Consider the following 20,322-nt stretch of genomic DNA (forward strand, 5'->3'; position numbering starts at 1 on the left):
ACTGAGCGCAGGGCCATGCCCTGACTTTGGCTGCCTGCTGCAGGTTGGTCCCGTGGCTCAGCATTGCCCCTCCTTGGTGATAGTTCATGGCCAGGCTGCAGGGCCAGGCAGTATCTTTGAAGTGGCAGAGTCCCGTGGGGTGGTGCCCGGGTGGGATCCGGCAATGGGTTCTTCTCTGCCCAGGTGGCTCAGGCATGTGGTGCTGGGCAGTGCAGCTGAGACAGAACCCTCTCCCCCAGCCCCTTGGCTCTGCACCTTGCAGCCACCTGCCTGCAGCACTGGCTCATGGCAATGCCAAAACCTCGGCCAGGTGTGCTCCCAGCTGCTGCAGATGTGGCCGGGATGGAGGCAGTTGCCTCTCTGTTCACCCCCAGCTCCTGCACTTTGCTGCCGCGGGCCCTGCAGCATGGAGGGGGAGGGCTGGAGTCACACGCTCGTCTGGTGTCTGTGGGCGGGGGAATGCGGGTTATCTCCCAGCCGGCTGGCAGGGGTGCAGAGTGGGGGGAACAGAGCCCCACTGCATGCCCCAAAGGGGAGGGACCCTTTGGATTTTAGTCGTTGTTGCATTAGAATTTGGGTGAGGCGGGGGCTGTGTCCCTCCGAGCTGGGTCCTGCCCACCGTGGGCACCAATGGGACAAGCGCAGCAAGTCTCCTGCTTCAGTAACTCGGGCTCTAGGGAAAACCCCTGTGAGAGGGGCTGGGGTGCTGGACGAAATCGCCACAGAATCCGGCAGAAGCAGCAGCCTCTGCCCTGGATCTGTGGGTCGGGATTGAGCGGGAGCTCCAGAGCTGGGGGCAGGGCTGGGCTGGCAGGGGGCTGCAGGTAGGGAGTGAGGGGCACCGGTAAAGCTGTTGTGGGGGTGAGGCCAGGGCTGGGCTGGCAGGGGGCTGCAGGTTGGGAGTGAGGGGCACCGGTAAAGCTGTTGCTGGGGTGAGGCCAGGGCTGGGTTGGCAGGGGGCTGCAGGTCGGGAGTGAGGGGCACCGGTAAAGCTGTTGCAGGGGTGAGGCCAGGGCTGGGTTGGCAGGGGGCTGCAGGTCGGGAGTGAGGGGCACCGGTAAAGCTGTTGCAGGGGTGAGGCCAGGGCTGGGCTGGCAGGGGGCTGCAGGTCAGGAGTGAGGGATGCCGGCACAGCTCCATGTGGGGAGCTTGGACCCGCCTGCCCCTGTTCTTCCCCCTGGCCCACGTCGCTAACCCGTTTGATGTGCTCCTGGCAGGCTCCTGCTACAGGCTGGCATTGACATCAACCGGCAAACCAAGGCGGGTACGGCCCTGCATGAGGCAGCCCTGTGTGGAAAGACGGATGTGGTGCGCCTCCTGCTGGATGTAAGGGCCCCTGCGTCATGCTGCGTGGGGTTGCGGGGGCGGGAAACTGCTGAACTAGCCGGGGGAGCTCTCCTGTTCTGGGGTAGTAGGGCTGGTGCTGGAGCAGGGCATGGTCTGTTCCCCATTGGCAGCTCTCCCAGGGCAGGATCAGGGCATTAGGGCCCCCCCCCCCAAGTGCAGGGGGCTCTTGGCCTGGCTTGCAAGGGGGCTGTGAAATGAGCATCCCCCTGCCCAGCTGCCCTCTATGTCCTTGGGGCGCTGGACAGTGTGAGTGGCGCGGCAGCATCATTCCTGGAGCTCACTCTCCTGGGGGTGTTCCTTTGGGGGAAGGCAGGTGACGGACAGCTTGTTCCCAGGGCAGCTTGGCTGTGCCAGGGCTGGGGCACCACTGGGTGTCGTGTTTGCTCACCCCCTGTCCCAGTTACCCAGCCAGCGTGACAGCTGTGCCCCCTGTCCTGGCTCTGTTGGCAGGAGCCACTCACTCACAGCCTGAATGCTGCAGTCCGGGCTCAGGTCTGGGGAGCTGGCTGGGTCTCGGTTCCAGTCCAGTGCTGAGGAAAGGGGTTTCCCTCTGGACTGGGGGGCTCTGCAGCTGCCTGATGCACTGCAGGGGGGAGCCGCTGAGATGGGGGAGTGAGAGGAAATGAATGGGAAGGAGCGGGGCTGAGAGAGAGAGAGAGTCCAGTGTGCAAATCCACTCGGCCTCTGTCATGTCCAGGGGGCGTCCCTGCAGAAGTGGGGCCCTCCTGGGCTCTCCTCTCCCATGGGCAGAGTCAGGAGTGGGCACTTACTCACCTTGGACTGCAGGGGAGGGAGGCTCTGGCTCCCACTGGCTTTGTGTCCCCCCAATCCCCCAATAACCCAGCCTGCCCCAATCACCCTGTGAGTTTCACGCTGATTCCCGCAGTGCATATGCTGCCCATGCAGTGGGTATTGGCCAGTCCTCGCCCAATGCCAGGCCCAGGTCTCCACTGAGCTCCCACAATGCAGCTGGCTGGGTGGTGCTGGCCTGCGGGGGGGCTAACAAGGCCAAGAGCCCTTGGGAGTCTGTCCTAGCTGGAGTCACTGTGGCGCCCCTGAGCTGCCTGCAAGCTGGGTGTGGCTGCCATGGCCAGCCCTGAGCGCCCCTCCCCTCAGTCTGTCTCTATTTCAGAGCGGGATCAACGCTCACATCCGGAATACGTACAGCCAGACGGCGCTGGACATCGTCCACCAGTTCACTGCCACCCAAGCCAGCAAGGAGATCAAACAGATGCTGCGGGGTACGGGGGGGTTCCCTCCATGGGTGGGTGCTGGGGATGCCCAGGGTCCCCTCACATCCCACCAGCATGGGGAAGCTGGCGCTGATGCGGGCTGCCATCCATGCTGACGGGAGCAGAGTCCCTGCCCGCCCTGCTGTTGCCATGGCCAGGGCAGTGACTCCCAGCCGCTCTGAGCTGCTCTGTCGCCCTGGGGTGGGAGGTGAGTTCTGGCCTGTGAGTCCTGGGCTCACACCATGGCCCCTCATGCTCCACCCCGCCACACGCAGGGAGCTCCCAGCCAGCTGATGGGCTTGGGGCTTGGACTCTGACCCACCTACAAAGGTCAAGTGCATCAACTCAAGAGCTGCTTGGAGAATTTTCTCCTTGGGACGCATGCACAGGGCTGTTAGCCCTGGTACCCGGCCTAACTCCCTCTCCAGGGCAGTCATGTCCTTTATCACTGTCCTCAGCCCTTCAGGGGTATTGGTGTTAAACAGCCGCCACGTGTTGCCCCAGAGGTGGCTGTCAGTCAGTGGCAGGGGACTTGGTTCTGAGTCTCCAGAGGGCTATGGGCTCCCTGGCAGGGGCTCTGTACCAGATGTGGACAGGGCACAGATCTCGCTCGGACACCCACGGTGTTCACCCTAGGATCCTGTAATGCTCTGCCGGGCCTGGCTGAGCTCCGGCTACACACAGCACCTCTTCATGGCTGAACAGGATAGTACAGTCTAGCGCTGCATTCAGGCTCATTGCTGTAGCAGTGGGTGCTCTCTCGTCGCTGCTCCAGCTACAGGGAACTCCTGTCCCCCTGTTCCTTGCCAGGGAGCCCAGAGCTCTTGCTGAGGGGTGGGAGAGGGAGGTTACTTTGTGGGGTTTTCTCTCCGACACTTCCCTCCTGCTCTCGGCAGATGCCTCGGCGGCGCTGCAGGTCAGGGCTGTTAAAGATTATTGCAACAACTACGACCTGACTAGCCTGAATGTGAAAGCCGGGGACGTCATCACTGTGAGTTGCTTGCAGTGCCGGCACCGGCGGGCTAGGCCAGGGCTGGGGTCACGGTCCCCAGGACCCAAGTCCCCTCCCTCCAGCAGCCTGCCCCTCGGCCCCATCTGCTCACGGGGAGGGAGGAGCTTACTGCCCCTTAGTGCCCCAAGGCAGGAGTCTTCCGCTGGCACCAAGCTGCCTGGGCAGCCGCTGGCAGGTAGAAAGAGCCTGGTTGGAGAAGGCAGGACTAGCCGGGAGGGGAAGGGGCTAGAGAAGCTTTTGCCCCCGTAGCAAGGGGCTGGGCAGGGAGGCCGCTGCCCCAGCCACACCTAGCGCTCACAGAGATGGGAGCAGCCCACCCCCATGTTGGGGGGGATGAGGCTCCCACCCAAACCTGTGGGCTGGCAGGAGGCTCGTCCCCCACATCTGAGCCATTGGTCACGGAGTTCAGCCCTTTATGCGTTGTTGTTCGCTTTCAAAGTCGTGTCTGGACAGAGACGGACATGGGCTGCCCCATCTGCCTGCCCCTCTAGTCCTGCCCCCCTGCCAGAGCCGGGCCATTCCCTACGGTCCCTGCCCCCCCCACCATCTGGTTGGCGCTGGGCTGTTCCCTATAGTCCCTGCCCCAGTGCCCCTGCCCCCGCCCCCTTGCCACCGACCTGGCTGCAGCAGATCACCAGCCGCCCACCTGGGGTACCAGCCCGTGCTGGCAGGAACTAGCAGCAGGACATTGCCCCCTCCCCTCCTGCCGGCTGGCTCTCGCCTGTGGGTCCCGTCCCCTCGGCCGTTCCCTGTCCCGCCAGCGAGCGCCCCCCTCTCCGGGCTTTGTGTCATGCAGGTTCTGGAGCAGCATGCGGACGGCAGGTGGAAGGGCTGTATCCATGACAACCGGACTGGCAATGACCGCGTGGGCTATTTCCCGTCCAGCCTGGTGGAAGCCATCAGCAAGCGCACAGGCAAATACCCGACCCTCCCCAGCCCCCGCCCGGCGCACGTCAGGCCCTGCCGCCTCCGCACCCAGCACCCAGGCAAAGGGCCTGGGCTGGATCTCCCTGGCTGGGCCTGCAAGCCCCATAAGCCCCACTGGTAGCGTGGGAGGGTGCAAGGGGCCCTGCCCCTGAGAGCGCGAGCCCTGCTCTGACCCCCAGCGGAGATGGGAGCAGGGCCAGGTTCCTCCACGGGATGTGGCCTGGGGGCTGCGGGGAGAGGCGTGGCCTCAAAGGTGGGCGTGGCTGGCTGGGAAAGGGGCGTGGCCAGAACTGATTGCACAGCTGGCTGAGCTCCTATGGGGCGGGTCATAGCTGCCCTGCCCCTGGATGGGGACTGCCCCCCTCCCTGCACCGCTGCTCTGAATCGAGCCCTGGATTTCTGTTCTTAGGGGCCCATCTGCCCTCCCTGCCCCCAGGGCCTCGCTCCTCTCCACGGCAGCTGGTTGTCACAGCACCGACCAAGGACCTGAGCTGCCAAGGGGACACGATCCTGTTCCTGTGCAAACCCTGCAGGGGAGCAGTAACTGGCTGGCTTGTGGCAACCTGCCCTGGCGGGAGGGGAGGCTGTGCAGGCTGACCAGCCTGAAAGCTCGGCACATGCTGAGCGCTGCAGCCGCCTGGCTGTCCTGGGGACACGCAGCGCCCACCCTCTGTGCTGGCCTGGCACCCACTGCCATCCAGGCTGGGCCATGTGGCCCTTTGCTTTCTCCCTGCTGGCTGAGATCAGCTCTCACGGGCCGCTCCCAGGGGCACGCTGGCAGTGGACGGGATCTCCCCTCTGGGCTGTGTGCCCTGCGTGGGGCTGGGTGTGCCTCTTTGGGGCCCAATGCCAGGGGCTCGCCTGCAAGGTGGAGAGGGGTTGGGTGCGGGAGGCGGGGGAGGTTTCTGCGCTGGAGTGTGTCTCATTCTCTTGGGGTGGCTCTTGGGTTCTGACCCTCCTCCTAGAGAGGGCTAGGGTTGTGCTCGGTCATTTCGAACACACATGGATGTCTGCTGCCTCTCGCCACGGGACGGCGTGTGACCAGAGTCCTGATGTGCCTGCGGCTCCTGTGGAGGAAGCCGGCTCCTGACTCGGGCAGCAGGGTTGAAAATGAGCATGTCAGAGGAGTTCAGCTCAGAGCTTGGAGACCTGCCAGAGCCCAGAGAGCCTCCTTCCCATGCTCTGGAAGCCTGCTGCTCCGGAACGGGGCTCTAAGAACGGGCTGCCATGGTCACCTTGCCCTCAGGAGTGTCAGATCCCACTCGCTCAGCTTACACAGTGAAATGTTTTCCCCACCTGCCAGCCCTGTTAACCTGCCCTGGGGCCCTCATCTTCCCCTGCCTGGTGTCTTTTGTCGTCCTTTCCACCTGGGTCACCTGAGAGCAAGGTGGGGATGGGGAGGAAGTGCGGCCCTTGAGGGATGAGCTGGAGCCATTCCCTCTTGCGCATTGCCGGCAGAGTCAAGTCCTGACTTGCTACACCAGGGCAAACCTGGGGACGGGAACGGGGCTGCGTGGGATTCCTGAGGCAGGGGCTGCAGCACGGCAGACCTTTGTTCTTGGGGATGATGAGCGCTGCAGGCACAGCCCGGCTTGGCTCTCAGATCCCAGGCTGTTTGCAGGGCCAAGGGCTGGAAAAGCCATCGCCTGATTTGTAACCTGAATGCCTCTGCCCTGGAGTCCTTGAAGACAAAGCACCCGGTGCTGCCAACTCCGGGTCACTGTTCAGACAGCCACACTTGAAAGCCCTTCTGAGCACCCTCCCAAGGAACAGGACGGGAGTGATTCAGCCAGGGCTGTCCCATTGCTCATGGCATGCCTTTGGCTGAGCTGCGATGACATGGTGCGTTAGATGAGGAGCCGCTGGATGATGGGCTCTCTGAAGGCTTTATTGGCCAAGGCTCTGGTTATCTCAGTGATTGTGCATTCTCCGACTCCTCCTGTGCTGGGATCTATTTCGGGCACTAGGCTGATGCCTCCGGCTTTTAGGTCTTTGCTGGCCCCTTCTAGCATTTAGTTCTATCCCATGCATGGAGCTGCAGGGCCAGGGTCATGCCATCAGTGTCCTGCACTGTCCTGGGAGCAGGATCCAGGATTGCTGCAGGGAGTGGGCCCGGGCTCAGCGCATTGACATGGTCATGGGGGCGGTGTCCAGCGACGCGTTGACTGGATCCCATCTGCTGTCGAGTTCTAACCTGGCTCCACGGTCACTGTGGGTCTTAGCCCAGGGGGCAGCAGCCTTCATGTTAGAGCTGAAACAAGCCAGGCATGGGTCCCCTTTCCTTCTTTGGGCGTCTGAAGAGGAAGGCAGGGAGAAGCTCTGTTATGGGCCGATTTTTGCACCCGGGCACAGAAATGCGCCGAAGGAACATCAGCTTGTGCCAGAGGTGTGGTTATCAGTGCAGATCGGGGAGACCCTGATCCTTCTGGCGGCTGGACGGGAGATTTGTCTCTAGTTTGACAAGCTGCAGAAAGCAGGCGGGTTCCTCAAAGCAGTGAGACCCCCCCAGCCATGGCTCGGGGGGCTGTTTCTCTGGCAGGGACGCAGATCTGTTTCACTCAGCGCGGAGACCTGTGGCTATGTGGCTGTTTTTCATTTGGCACTGCGAGGAAAGTCATCCCGTTCGTTCGCTCTGTAAATCTTCGTCCTCTTGCCGTTCCATGCTGGGCTCCGGGGTCCTACGGTAGCCTTGGGGGCTGCATGTTTACGGCAAGGTGAAGGCCTCGATGCTCCATGCAGTGCTCGAGCCTTCCTGCCCCGCTGATCAAAGCGCCATCTCGGTCCTCCAGGTGCCTCCCCAGGCTTTGCTGAAAGAGGCAGATGGGGGCCCCTCCCCTGGCTCCCCAGCACACTCGAGCACTGAGCCCTGCTCCCAAAGGATGGAAAACACCAGCCTTAATGGCTGGCCCAGGAAGTCAGGGGCTGGGCATTTGTGCAGGGAGCAGAGGGGGGAGAGTTCTTCCTGGGGTGTGAATGTGGGAGGGGGTGATCAGGTGGCTTTTGCTGGCCCCAGAGTGTGTGTTGGGCTGTGACGGGCCAGGCTGCCGCCTGATTGTGCGGGATCTGGAGTCTCACCTGCCCCAGTCGCTGGGTGTACCCAGTGAGGGTGGTGTGTGCAAACCCCTTGGCCCGTGGTGATGGCCTTGCCCTGCTCTGGGTGGTGGGTTGGTGTTGCTTCCAGGGATGGTGCTGGGCTCAGGGGGAGCGATTTGCCACCCTGGCTCCAGCTGGGAGGTGCTAGTGGGAGTCCGCACACTGCCGCCCCTCACTGGTTGCAAGGTCATGCATGCATCAGGACAAGTTGAGGGTCCCCCTGAGCCTCGGGGCCTGCTGGCGCTCGTGGCCCATCCTGTAGCCAAGGGGCAGAGTGCTCGGCACAGCGGGTTCTGCTCTCTGCCACCTGGTGCCCGTGTGGTCCCAGCCCTGCTGCTCCATTTGGGTTTGGAGAGAGGCCGCCAAGAAGTTCTGTGGCCTGTTGGTTTCCAGCCAGGCAGCACTGGGGAGGCTCTCCTGGCGGGGAGCTGGAATCTGCTCTCTGGGGTTGGGTCCAGTCCCCGCAGCCCAGAGGGGCTGGATTCCCGAGTGGTCCAGGTGCGATGTGGCTCTGCGCTCAGGCTCCTTCCTGGCTTGGTTTTGCTTTCGTTTTGGCCGGTTGGTTTTGGTGGCTTTACGTGTCTCTTGATTATTTGCTTCTTTTTCATTTTGTCTCTTGTTATGTTTTTCTTAGCAGGTCCGTGGGGCGCAGTCACCATTCCCCACCACTACCAAAAGATCCCGCTCCCAGCACCCAGGGCGGCTGTGCTTAACGGTGACGCCTCGTCCCATCCGTTCCATTTCTTGCCTCCACCTCCACCTCCTCCACCACATTCCCATCAGCCTCTTTTCAGTTCCTTTGGCTATCACAGGCTATCCCATAGCGCTGCAGAGGAGCTGCCTTGTGGACCAGGTAGTTCGCCGCTCGCTTCATGGGTTTTCATTTGGTTTGTGTTCATTTTTTGGGTTGCCTTCCCCTCCCCCTCAGCTTGCTCTGGTGCGTGTGTGAGCAGGTGTGTCTGCCCAACCCCCCCTTTCCTTTCCAGCGCCGTTGTGGTGTGAGTGTGACATGATGGATGTGAGATGGTCACTCCCCGCCCATGTGGGGGGCACGTCCCGAATGGTCCTTCAGGCTGCAGAGCTCCTTAGTGGGAGGGTGGCATCCGTGAGTGGTCCCCACTCTTGGGCCATTCAGTCGTCGGCGCTCTGCCCTATAAAGAACCCTTACCACACTTCTGCAGGCAGGGCCTAAGAGGGGGGATCCCCGCAAACACTTTCCTCCTTCTGTCTGCACCAGGCGCCAACCCTCGGCTTGCAATGGGCGGTTAAAGCGCCATGGTGGCAAACAGCACTCTGTCGCCAGCTGGAGGCGCTAGCGTGCACGGCCTGGTACAATTGAGGTCTTAGGTACAGCTGCTGGGGTTCCCTGTCAAGCTGCTGCCCAGACGCAGCAGGGTCACAGGGAGTTGTTTGGTGGAGAGGGCCATGGGGCGCAGGAGGTCCTGGGTAGGGCTCTTGTTCTGAGCCTGTTTGATGACCCAGCAACCAAGCCAGTGGGGCTGTCTTCTGCCATGGGTCCGCTGGCTCAGTGGGACCAGCTGCAGCCTAGCGCTGTGTCTAATATCGCAGCAGCTTCTTAGTACACGCAGTGGCAGCCACTCATCTGAATGCCAGGCAGGCAGCCCCTCGACTAGACGCGTCGGTGTGTGTTGCGAGCTGCCCCGCACAGCAAATACTTGGGCTCCTGGAGCTTCTCCTAATTAAGAACCATGCTAAACATTTAAAGAGCTTGTCTAATTACAACCAAAACCACTGAGCCCTAGAGATTTTTGCATTGCCACCATTGGGCCTGGCGTGCCATCCTCCTGCTCCTTGTGCCATACCAGTGTCAGGCACTGCCCGTCTGTTCTGCACCCACCTTGCACTGCGGTGTAAAGGACACAGGAGGGGCCTGGCAGTGGAGAATGGGGCCCATCGCCAGCAAGAAGCGGCCCCAAGGTGCAGATCTTGGAACTGTGAGGGGTGTTGCAGAAGCCAAGTTCTAGACATGATGTTATGGCTGAAAACAAACCAAAGATCAGTTCAAACCCTTCTGTTTTCAGTGCCGGGAAGCTGAAGGCACCAGCACTGGGCTAGCTCAGCAGGAGAGCCAGGTGGTGAAACTGACCATCCGCTTTCACTGCCCTGGCTGAGGGAAGTGCACGGAGTCACAGAAATGCACAAGAGGGAAGTACACAATGGGGGCTGTTCTGACCCTTCAGGCTGGAACAATCTTCTGGGTCACTAGTGACCTGGGGAGGGAATGGGAAGTTCTCTGCTGACAGCCTGCCCTCAGACACAAGAATAAATGGGCAATGCAGCTAACCCCTGTGTTAAGAATCCGGAGGCAGGTCTCCCAATCACCGGATTGGCTTGCAGTCGGGAGATTGAACAATGCTAATAATTAAGGTGGGGGGGAGGTTTCTTTGCTTTCTGGTTTCAGAGGCCTCGGGGTGCACTCAGGTCACATTTCCAGGCTGCAACCACAGGGCTAGAAACTTTCTTTTTACAAACGGAAGCTGCGACTCTCCCAGAATCCCATGACTCCGGGAGCTGGGGCTTTAAGAGAGACACCAAATACTGCAAGAATTGGCACACTGCAAGCGTGTGATAACATCACAGGGTCTGCATTGCTGCTCTGAGGCCATTGTCATGCCCCTCCTGCGCTCCACAGCTCCCTGCTCTCCGCATTGCTGCCAGGACAGCATGTGCAGGGACTCACCCAGCAATGTCCTGGCTGCACTGTAGGATGCATGACCGGGGATGTGGCAGCAGAAAAGGGAAAGCCAACTGGCCTGTGGGATCTCTCCTGGTTACCAATGGGCTGCTAGTTCTTTTTTCAGAGAGCCTTCAAGTGCATGTTTCAACAACGAAGCAGGAGACCAACTCTCAACAGTCCGGTGAAGTAATTTGAGGTCTAAGGGGCCCAAGACTGGGGAGGTGGGGTGCAAAGGTGACCGGAAACGTACCTTCATACTCTCCTGATCTGGAGGCGGCTTGGTACCCGCCTAGAGCAGCATTGACTAGGACTAGTTGGGCCCAAGTAGGTGCAGCTGTGGGTTGGCGTGGCACTGGGATGTCGTGGCATTGAGGACGTGGTGGGGGTGTGTGTGGTAGAACCTTTATGCGGCTGGGGGGGGTCAATGCTGCACTGGAGCAATTCCTCCGGGGCCAGACAGGCCGGTAGGAGCTGTGGACAGTGGAGTAAAGTGCAGCTTTTGGCTGGCGTGCTCATGAGTTGAATTCTGGGTTTGCCTCTTACGCCAATTGCCGCCCAAGTCTGTGGCTATCTTGGGAGGATTCCAATACTTAGTATTTGTATCACCGTAGCGCCTAGAGCCCCCATCATGGACCAGGGCCCGGTGCTGTACACAAGGCTCCAGCCGCCCTGTTTGCATCACCTAGGGGCCCGCTGGCTAAGTTGGGGCCTGCTGGCTAAGCCGGACTGGGTCGGGCTAGCTCTTACATGGGAGGCTCTGGGCGGTAGGTCACACTTTCCCCTTGGCAGGCAGTGCTGGGTTGCTGGAGGTGCTCCCCGGGGTTAGGAGGGTTCCCCGAAAGCTGTGCTGGTGAGCGCTGATCCCACTCCAGCACATCGGTCTCTTCTGCAGAGCGAAATTCCCCCTGGGCCGGTGGCTTTTTCTTCTCTCTGCAAGCTGGGCCATGCCCTTGTGTCCACTGCCGGGGGACTGCCCGGTGGTCGTGGCTGCGGCGAGCTCACTGCCTACCTCTGACCACCAGCACTCAGCAGCCCTGCAGACAGTGAGGAGAGGAAATGGAGACACCCGCCCCTCAGTTCTAGGCAGGGCATATGTCATTTCCCCAGCTGCAGTGTGCCTGGGGCATGAGTCTCGCACTTGTGCCATGGGATCTTTGATACACACGGAGGGTCCAGACCTCATTCTTATGGCTCCTTAAAGTAGCTATTCCAGCAGAAGAGCGCCCCCTAGCGCCTTGCCAGGGCACCGCCACGTGGGTCTCCCCTGCCAGCACTTCCAGGGCCCTCTCTGGCTGGCTCCCCGCGGGAGGCAGCGTGGCTGTCGGGCGCAGTAGCAGTGTATTCATGTCCCTTCTCTTTGGCCAGTTAAGCTCTTTACATCCATCTAATCTGCCTGGTTGGTTTGTGAGATGGCAGCACGGGAAGAGCCTCTTCTCTCTGCAGGCAACATGTGCCATGCTCAGCGGGGAACCTTGGGATGGGCCTGCTTGTTAGACCCCCTCCCTGCCGCTCTCGGGGATGTTCTCGGGTGTGTGCTCCCTGCTGTTGGCCCAGGCCAGGTTCCCAGCTGGGTGGGTTGTGGCTGCACCTAGCAGAGGTGGTTTGATCCCTGTGTTCAGCACTGGGGCGACCGCAGCTGGAATCCCGTGTCCAGTTCTGGAGGCCACAGTTCAAGGAGGCGGCTGATGAATTGGAGAGGGGTCAGAGAAGAGCCACAAGAACATTTAAAGGTTTAGAAAACCTGCCTGATAGTGAGAGACTCCAGGAGCTCCATCTAGTGTAGCCTAGGGCGGGCTAAGGGATGACTTGATTACAGTCTGTAAGCACCTACCAGGGGAACAAATATTTAATATTGGGGCCCAGCCACCCTGTCCTCACTGCTCATTGGTCATTTCCCCCACCGCTGGATGTCCCACTCATCTGTCCCCCACCTGCTCCCTTATCGACACTGTGCCTGCGCCAAGGTGGCAGGGATGCTGGCAGCTGTCAGCACCTTACATGTCATATATTTGGCCAATGCTGAGATGACTCCAGAACTTCACCCTCCGGTTGAACATTAACCCACAGAGAGCTCCAGGACGGACTGTGCCCAGGGAGCGGGGGTGCCGTGGGTGGGAGGGTGCCCTTCTACCCAAGCTGTGTCAACTCTGTGCACGGAGGACGTCTGTCTGTCACTGAATTTGTCAGGGAAGAACCAAGGCGAGGAGGCTGTGATGCTGCTTTGTATGGAGGAATGAAGTGTAGAAAGAACTCGCCATAAAATCCTGTGGAGGAAAGGTCAATGTGCCACACCATAGCTGGGTGGGTGCATGCCTAGGCGGCTGGCTGTCATTTTCCCTCTGTTTGATCTTAGGAAGATTGCACTTCCCTCTTCGCCTTCTCCTTCCACTGGGCATTACTCCGCACTGCTGGCCTGCCTGAGCGCTGATGAAGTCCTGGCTAATGCAGTGCAGCAAGTTCCATCTCACTAAAGGCCGTGGTCCTCTCTTTTCAGCTTCCAGCCCTTGCAATGGCTTTGTCACCCTGCACAATCTGCCTTGCGCTGCAGCCTGTGTGCAAACTGCAGGAGTGGTTTAATGCATTCAGACAGCAACTGCAGCGACACCAACTAGGATGAAATGCACCAGGGCTCTGCTGCTGGGGTCAGGCAGGAAACCCCCCTGCCCTCCGGGCTGGGCTGCCGACTTGATTGCTTCTAGTCTCGTGCAGTTAGTCCATGGGTCTGGTAGAGCCCTGGCTATGGCTATAGCTAGCCACAGTTGGGTTTTCCAGGTCCTGGGTATTCCAAGAAACAGGATATCGGGCCACTGACCCCACCTGCAAACAAATGACAGTGATGTTTGTTCTTCTCAGAGGGCTAATAGAGACAGGAGCAGATGAAAGGTGCATCACCATCGTACCCGTGGGTCTCTTAACAAACCTCCTTCCCCATAGGAGCTGGCAGTCTCTCTCCAGCTGGTTCAGGGCATTACCAGGCCAGGGACATGCTGAGTAATCTCCAGTTTTCTCCATTTCCTTTTTCAACCAGCCTTTCTGTTTCTCTTTCAGGTGCGAGGAAAGAGTTTGCCGAGCCACTTCCCTTTAACTGGTTTTCCTGGCACGGGGGTTGGCAGGGGGATAAGAAATGCATGTTTGTTTGCAGGAATCCCTGGGGAAATGTGCAGCTGGGTTGAGTTGTTTCTCTGGTGTAATCTGCACACCCTTGTGTCGCCCTGCACACGGGGAAATGGCTCTGCTTGTTTCAGTCCTCCTGTCTGACAGCCAAACGCCGCCTGTGCTCTACACAGGGCTGCTTTCCTCAGTGGCAGAACACGCCCCCAGTGTGACCCACTTTGAACCTCCCTGCTCCATGGTGACCCATTTGTTAGATCTGTTCCCTTGCTGCTGAGATCTGTTTGCAGCCGCAAGTGGGGCTCGCTTTACATAACACAAGCGGGCTCTCCCCTGCCGGCTCTTCGGCAAACACAGTGTGGTGCCCAGAGCTGGGCACTTTGACATCATCTGTGGAAGGGAGCTGCCTTCCCTTCCGCTCCCTCAAACTCAGAGCTAGAGAAGAGGGTTTCTTCCAGGCTTCTAGGACCAAGGAACTGCTGAGTGAGTCACTGCCTGGGCCTTGGAAAGCACAGCGAGCGACTCCTCAGACAGATCAGACCCAGGTCTCAGGGAAGGCCAGCAGATAAGGAGCTTGGCCTTGTGTTGTCACTTCCCAGTGGCTCCCTCAGGGTTGGACTCAGCTCCCCCTACACACACAGGCAGTGGGCAGTGCCTGGGTAACACTGACAGACCCCAGGCAGGATCAAACCAGGGACCTCTGGAGCTTAGTGCAGGAGCTGCTACGGCATGAGCTGCAGGCCAACTGGCAATTAGCCAGTGCTGCAGAGCGGACTTAATTTAACTCTCTTTAAGTGGTCACAGTGTCACTGGATGGGACAGCACCCCACCCCCAGATGCCGTGTGGGTTACACAGGCACTAGAGGGGCTGCTCCGTGTGAGTCGGAGGGGGGGCAGCACGAGCTGGCGGGAGGGTGTGACAGCATTGATGTCTCTGGGTCGTGACTTGTCTGTTCTTATTCAGAGCCCATCCCGGGGGCATTGGGGCCCTGCTGCCCTGGCCAACCACAAGCACTGTGGGTCCAGCCCCCCCTTTACTTTGGGGGCACTGGCACCCCAGCCCATAAGTAAAGTCGAGCAGATCAGAGCATTGGGAGGAGCTCTGGCAGCGGTCCTGCGGAGATGTCCCAGGTGGCACCTTCTCTCAGCCCATCGCAGCCACCCTCCAAGCCTCCGTATGGGGAACGCACAAGTCCTGAGCCTCCCTGGGCAGGCAATGGGCTATCATTGACTGCCTCACTGTGTGATGAAGGGGTTCACCCCAGCAGGGCTCCCCGGCACCTCTCTAAGGCCTCGCCCAGGGGTGCTGCCCTGGAACTTCATGCCAAGGCAGCATCTCCTCCCTGGGCCTGTGATGCCCGTGGACACAGTGCCTGGCAGTAGGTACCCTGGGAGGCCACCCCAGGAGGCCAGTGGGGTTGGTGAGTGGAAGGGGCCACTCGGGGTGGGGCGGTGCAGTGGTTCTGTGCTATGCCCAGCCAGACCCCCTTGGTCATGCAGCTGTCCCCAGCCTGATATTGTTCCCTTGTTGCCAGCCTGCCTTTTCAGCAAGTGCTCTCCCTCGCCCCGGGTGCATGTCTGGGTAAGACTGCACTGGTCTGCACTGCTACCCCCCTTCTCACCGCCACTCTCTCCGCTCTGCTCCGAAGGTTCCCGGGGTTCCGACAGCCCGTCACATCTGTCGCCGTCGCAGGGCGGATCTGCTGCCACCCTGGCTCCAGTGGAAGAGATCTGGGTGCTGCGCAAACCCTTTGCAGGTACAGCTGACTGTGCATCGCTCTGGCCCCTGCACCCTGGGAACCGCTGCTTTGGCCCGATGCTGACTTCTGCTGCTGCCCAGTTCTGCTGGACTCCCCTGCAGTGGTCTCGTCAGCAGGCTGATCTGTGCTGACAGGAGGCTCTGAAACACTGGCTGGTGCTGGGGCCCCAAAACCAGGCCACGCCCAGCAGCAGGGGGTCTCCGCGGTGTGCGGAGCAGTGCCCTGCCAGGCAGTGACAGACGGCCGTTGCCTGCCATCTAACCCTCTCTCTCCGTTGGCAGGTGGGGACCGCAGCAGCCTGGGGAGCACAGGAAGCGTGACCAGTGCCCGGAGCTCGGGGAGCGGGCAGAGTACAGGAAGTGGCAGCCATGCCCTGCATGCTGGCTCCGAAGGGGTCAAGGTAAAGGCAGCTGGGTCTGCAGAGGCAGCAGGTAACCCTCGGCCCCTGTCTCCCCAGGGAGCCCTGCCTGGTGGGGAGCTGGCAGCAGAGTGAGGTGGTCTCCCGTCCTCCCCCACCCTGGAGATGCTCTCAGTGTACACACCTGATGTAACGCGAACAGCCAGTCCCTCGCCAGGCACCCACTCCCTGCCTGGGTGCCAGATGGCCGGAGCGCTCCAGCCCTCTGGCCTGCCCCTGTGCTCTGCCCTATGTACGCCGGCTATGTTCCTGCTCTTCGCTCATTTTGGATGGCAAGGCCTGCATGGGGCGTCTGTGTTTGGGTCTCCAGCCCAGCAGGGGCAGACACTAAGCCCTGCACATCCCCACTGTGCTCCTGCAGCCTGCTCTGGGCCTGGGGGTCGGGCACCCCGCCAGCTGCACTCTGGTTCTGTTTGCTGCAGCCCTCCCCTAACGGGCTTTGTGCACTCCAGCACCATCCTGCCCCTCCATCCCGCTGGCCTGCCCGTGGTGGGGGCAACAGATCCTGCCGCTTTCTGAGGCTGTCCATTGGGAGTGGCACCAGGGCTGACTTTGGGGGTAGGAGATCCATCCTTTGTGGGGTGCTCTGTCCTTCCCTTCCCCGCATCTCCTCCATGGGGCAGAGGGTCCCCAGGCTGCTGCTGCCTCTACTCAGCCACTCAGCCCCTGGCTCCAGACACCTGCCCTCCCCCCAGTGCTCTGGAACCACTAGGCAAGGGGGCCATGCTCTGTGTCTTCCTGGGTAATCAGGCCGAGGGGACCTCTCCCTGCTCCCCGTGGCTGCGGGGGCTGGGGATAGGTGTGCGTGAGGCTGGACTTGGGGTGTCCCGGATGGAGCTGCAGCTTCTGCCATCACTTGCTGGAGGCGAAGCACCATCTGTGCTGTGAGCTGTGTTCTCACACACTCCCTGCTGCATCCAAAATCTGCTGCGCCCCTCCCTGCCCGCCCGCGCCTCCGGCTCCGGCTGCCGCAGCGTTAGCAACACAGTATCTCTGGCTCCTGACAGGCCCCCTTCCCCAACCCTCCTCCCCCTCCCCCTCCCCGTTTTTTACCCTTGGGTGGTGTATTTTTTCAGCTGCTGGCGACGGTCCTGTCCCAGAAGGCATCGGTGCAAGAGTCTGTGGTGGGTGATGGGCCGGGCAAGGCCCTGGAGGCTGCTGCAGGTGCGTGGCTGGCGGCTGCGTGGCTGCTCGGAGCAGGGCTGACCCTTGGTACCTACGAGGGCTTGGCGTTGAGTTTTTTGCTCCTGTTGCCCAAGAGGAAAGCGCGTGGGTAAAATGACGCTCTCGCCTTTCTGCTGCTGCCAGGCCTTCTCCTGCTTCGGTTAGTCAGGGGCTGGGGGGCTGGGGAGGGCGAGGGGGTGTCCTGGTGTGTGCTCCATCTTCAGGCCCACCAAGGGAGTGAGGGGCCGCCCATGGGCGACCCGCAGGCTCGGCGCTGCTGCCAGAGCCGTCTGTTGGTCGCTGGTCCCTGCATGCCAAGCAGCATCATGTGTGGTGTGTGTGTATGACTGGTGTGTGTGCGTGCACAATTGAGGTGCTATGTGTGATTGGTGTGTGTGTATGTGTGCGGGGTTGGGGGGTGGTGTGTGTACGATTGGGGTGTGTGTGTGTGTCCAGGGCTGGGGTGGTGGTTTGTGTATGATTGGCGTGTGTGTGTGTGTGTGAGGCTGGGGTGCTGATGTGTGTATAATTGATGTGTGGGATGGGGGGGTTGGAGGTGGGCGTGATTGAGGTGCATGTGTGATTGGTGTGTGTATATGCGGGGTTGGGGGGGTGATGTGTGTATGATTGATATGTGGGACTGAGGGGGTAGTGTGTGTATGATCGGTGTGTGTATGTGTGATTGATGTGTGTGCGGGGGTTGGAGGTGTGTGTGGTTGGGGTGTGCATGTGTGTGTGATTGGGGTGTGCATATGAGTGTGGTTGGTGTGTGTGTGTGGCATGTTTGGTGTATGTATATACGATTGGTGTGGATGGTGGGGTTGGGGTGTGTGTAGTGGTTGGGGGGATTGGGTGTGTGGTTGGGGTATGTGTGTATGCTGTGTGCGTGTGTATGTGAGATGGTTGGGGTTTGTGTGTGGTTGGGAGGTGTGCGTATGGTGTGTGTGTGAGTATAGTTGGGCGGTGATGGTGGTTGGGGTGTGTGGGTGGGTGAGGCGGGGTGGCGGGGTCTTGCTGCTCACCTCCATGCTGGAAGCATCCAGCCATTTTACCAGGCTGATTGCAAAGTGCTTAATTTGGGCTGCCGGCCCCTCGGCACTGCTAGAACAAGCGGTGTGAGTTCTCAGCCAGGCCTGGGCACTCCCCCGTCTGGCTGCCGGCATGCAGGGGGAGGGGAGAGCAGCCCTAAGCCAAATGTCGTAATCCTTGTGGGTCAGAGCCGCTCCCTCCTCTGGGCCTGGAGCTCCCCAAAGGGAGCCGAGCTGAGGAAAGGGCCAGGCTGGGGGTACTGAGCAGAGCCCCCCAGCAGGGCACCACTGTGGTAATAGGGCTGGAGAAGGGCCAGTTTCCGGTCAGAACGTCCTGGCCTTTGCTCCTCTAGTCCAGGGCCAGTGTCCAAAGAGCAGCGTCGGACCCAGGGCTGTTCTAGGGTCTGAGACATGGCTGTCCCCAGGGCAGAGGTCGGTGCACTGCACCTGTGGCAGACCGGCACCCTGGCTCTTGTAGGGTTAATGTCTTGTCCTGACATGGCCTAGGACACTGAGGCAAGTGGCACCTGACGTTAAACCGCTGTGTGATTGGTTAATAATGTGGATTGGTTAATCATTCAGTCAAGAGGCTTTTACTGGGTTATTAACCAATTATAGTGGATAAAATGATCATCCTTGGGCAGTGGTTACTCTGTGAGAATCTGCAGCACTGGCGGAAGTGAAACACCGAATTCACACAACTGAGGATCTTTTTGGGATGTTGGGGGCTTATTTGGTTCCTGCCCCACCAAGGTCTGAGCATCGCTGCCGCAGGATATGGCGTGGCTGCTCCAGACCGCGTCACGTTGACGGCCGTCTTGCCTCTGTTCCACTTGAGTCCTGAGGGCTGCCACAGTGAAAGGCTGCAAAGTGCTGCTGTGGGGCAGCCCCAGGCGCTAGGAATGCCAGCGCCCCAGTGGCAGGAAGCGAGCCCGAGCCCAAGAGGGGACAGCCCTGGCGTGCATGCGGTCATCCCGCACGACGTTCAGAGGAGGGTGGCATCAAACGGAAAAGCTGCACTCTGCTCTCACTCTAGATCTCTCCATTCATGGGAGGATCCCCAGGCATCCCACGACATGAATGAGTTATTCAGGAAAGACGTCCGTTGCTGAAATGGGGAGAAGCTTGGCAGCCAGGCTGCACAACAATTTAGGACAAGTGAGAGAGTGTTCCTCATCCAGTTGGACCTACGGAGGAATTGGGTCTCCCGTACTGTCCTGGGGCCAGGACACCCAGGCTGACACCCCAGACAGAAGTGCCGTGGGGTCTTTACTGTCTCCATCCTGCGGGGCCTCTGCAGGGCCTGCCAGTGCAGCGTTCCCAGCTGCTCTGACCACTCCCTTTACCTGCTTTGCAACAGGGTCGTCTCGGACTCAGAGCCTGGCCAGCTCTCCCTACACCGGGCAGCCACTCGCCGAGCAGCAGCTGAAGAAGATAGAGCCAATGTCAGAAGGGAAGGTAAGAGGGAGGGGCCCCCTGGCAGCTGATTGAATCCAGCTGGAAGGGGGAACGGGCCTTTCAAATGAGGCAGCCCCCATCTGCCAGGCTCGCTCGGTGCGAGGGAAGGGACTGGCAGCCCAGTGTCACAGCTCAGCTCGCCCGCCCCTGCTCACACCATCCCCCCTCCCTCCTTCGTTTGCTGTCCCACACCTGCACTCACTTTCACCGGGCTGGGACAGGGGGAACGAACCTGCCTGCAGGCACCTCCCCCGCAGCTCCCATTGCCAATGGGAGCAATAGAGGCAGTGCTCAGGATAAGGGCAGTGCACAGAGACCCCCTGGCTGAGCTTGCGCCTACCAGACTTGCCGGTCACTTCCAGGAGCTGCGTGGAGCCAGGGCAGGTAGGGAGCCTGTCTTAGCCTCACTGCACCGCCAACCAGACTTTTAGCGACCTGTAAAAATCTCCCGGATGGCTTTCAGTAGTCACCGGGAGATCGATGTCAATTCCGGGAGACTCCCAGCCAATCCAGGAGGGTTGGTAACCCTACGCCTGCAAGAGTCATGACCAAGCAGCCGGCGATCTGCTCACTGGGGCTCCGGAGTGGGCTCTCAGACAGCCAGGTGAGGAAAAACCTTCCCCGCACACGCACAGGAGGGGCCACTTGCTTTGCGGAAGCTGCGAGCTGGCCCGGGGCGCAGCGGATGTGCCTGCAGGGGGTGCTGCATTGAGGGAGTTCTGCCCCCTAGTTTTCCGAAGCAGGACCTGTACTTGCCCAGCGTTCACCGCCTCCCTTTTCCTGGAAGCAGGGTCCTCTCTCTGCAGTGACCGTGACCTCAGCTGGGGAACGGTGCTGTGGGAGCTAGTGAAGGCTGCAAAAAATCAAAAGTCCTGTTAGCCACTCCTGCTGCGTTCTCCCCACTCGAGTTCACATGCGGTTTGGCAGCAGCCCAGTGGGCAGCTCTAGATGCTGTTCGGGTGTCACAGGAGAGTGGCTTATCATCGACTCTCACCTTGGAGTTATTTATTACTAATGGCAGTGGCTCCCCCATCCCCTGCACAGGTGACCCCACTGAGGTCAGGGGTCACCGGG

At 60.4% G+C, this 20,322-nt stretch overlaps 1 protein-coding gene across 1 annotated transcript in view; it reads left to right on the forward strand.

The window, feature by feature from the left end:
• Positions 1 to 20,322, forward strand: part of CASKIN1 (CASK interacting protein 1) — a 178,055-nt gene that overhangs the window by 142,179 nt on the left and 15,554 nt on the right. Inside the window, 8 exon segments of the mRNA XM_075069067.1 lie at positions 1,218 to 1,326; positions 2,480 to 2,588; positions 3,476 to 3,570; positions 4,388 to 4,505; positions 15,070 to 15,177; positions 15,462 to 15,580; positions 16,675 to 16,762; positions 19,151 to 19,248. Of these exon segments, the coding sequence (XP_074925168.1) occupies positions 1,218 to 1,326; positions 2,480 to 2,588; positions 3,476 to 3,570; positions 4,388 to 4,505; positions 15,070 to 15,177; positions 15,462 to 15,580; positions 16,675 to 16,762; positions 19,151 to 19,248 (844 nt within the window).

Source organism: Chelonoidis abingdonii, chromosome 9 (genome assembly GCF_003597395.2).
Source record: "Chelonoidis abingdonii isolate Lonesome George chromosome 9, CheloAbing_2.0, whole genome shotgun sequence".
In the NCBI taxonomy this organism is placed as follows: domain Eukaryota; kingdom Metazoa; phylum Chordata; order Testudines; family Testudinidae; genus Chelonoidis; species Chelonoidis abingdonii.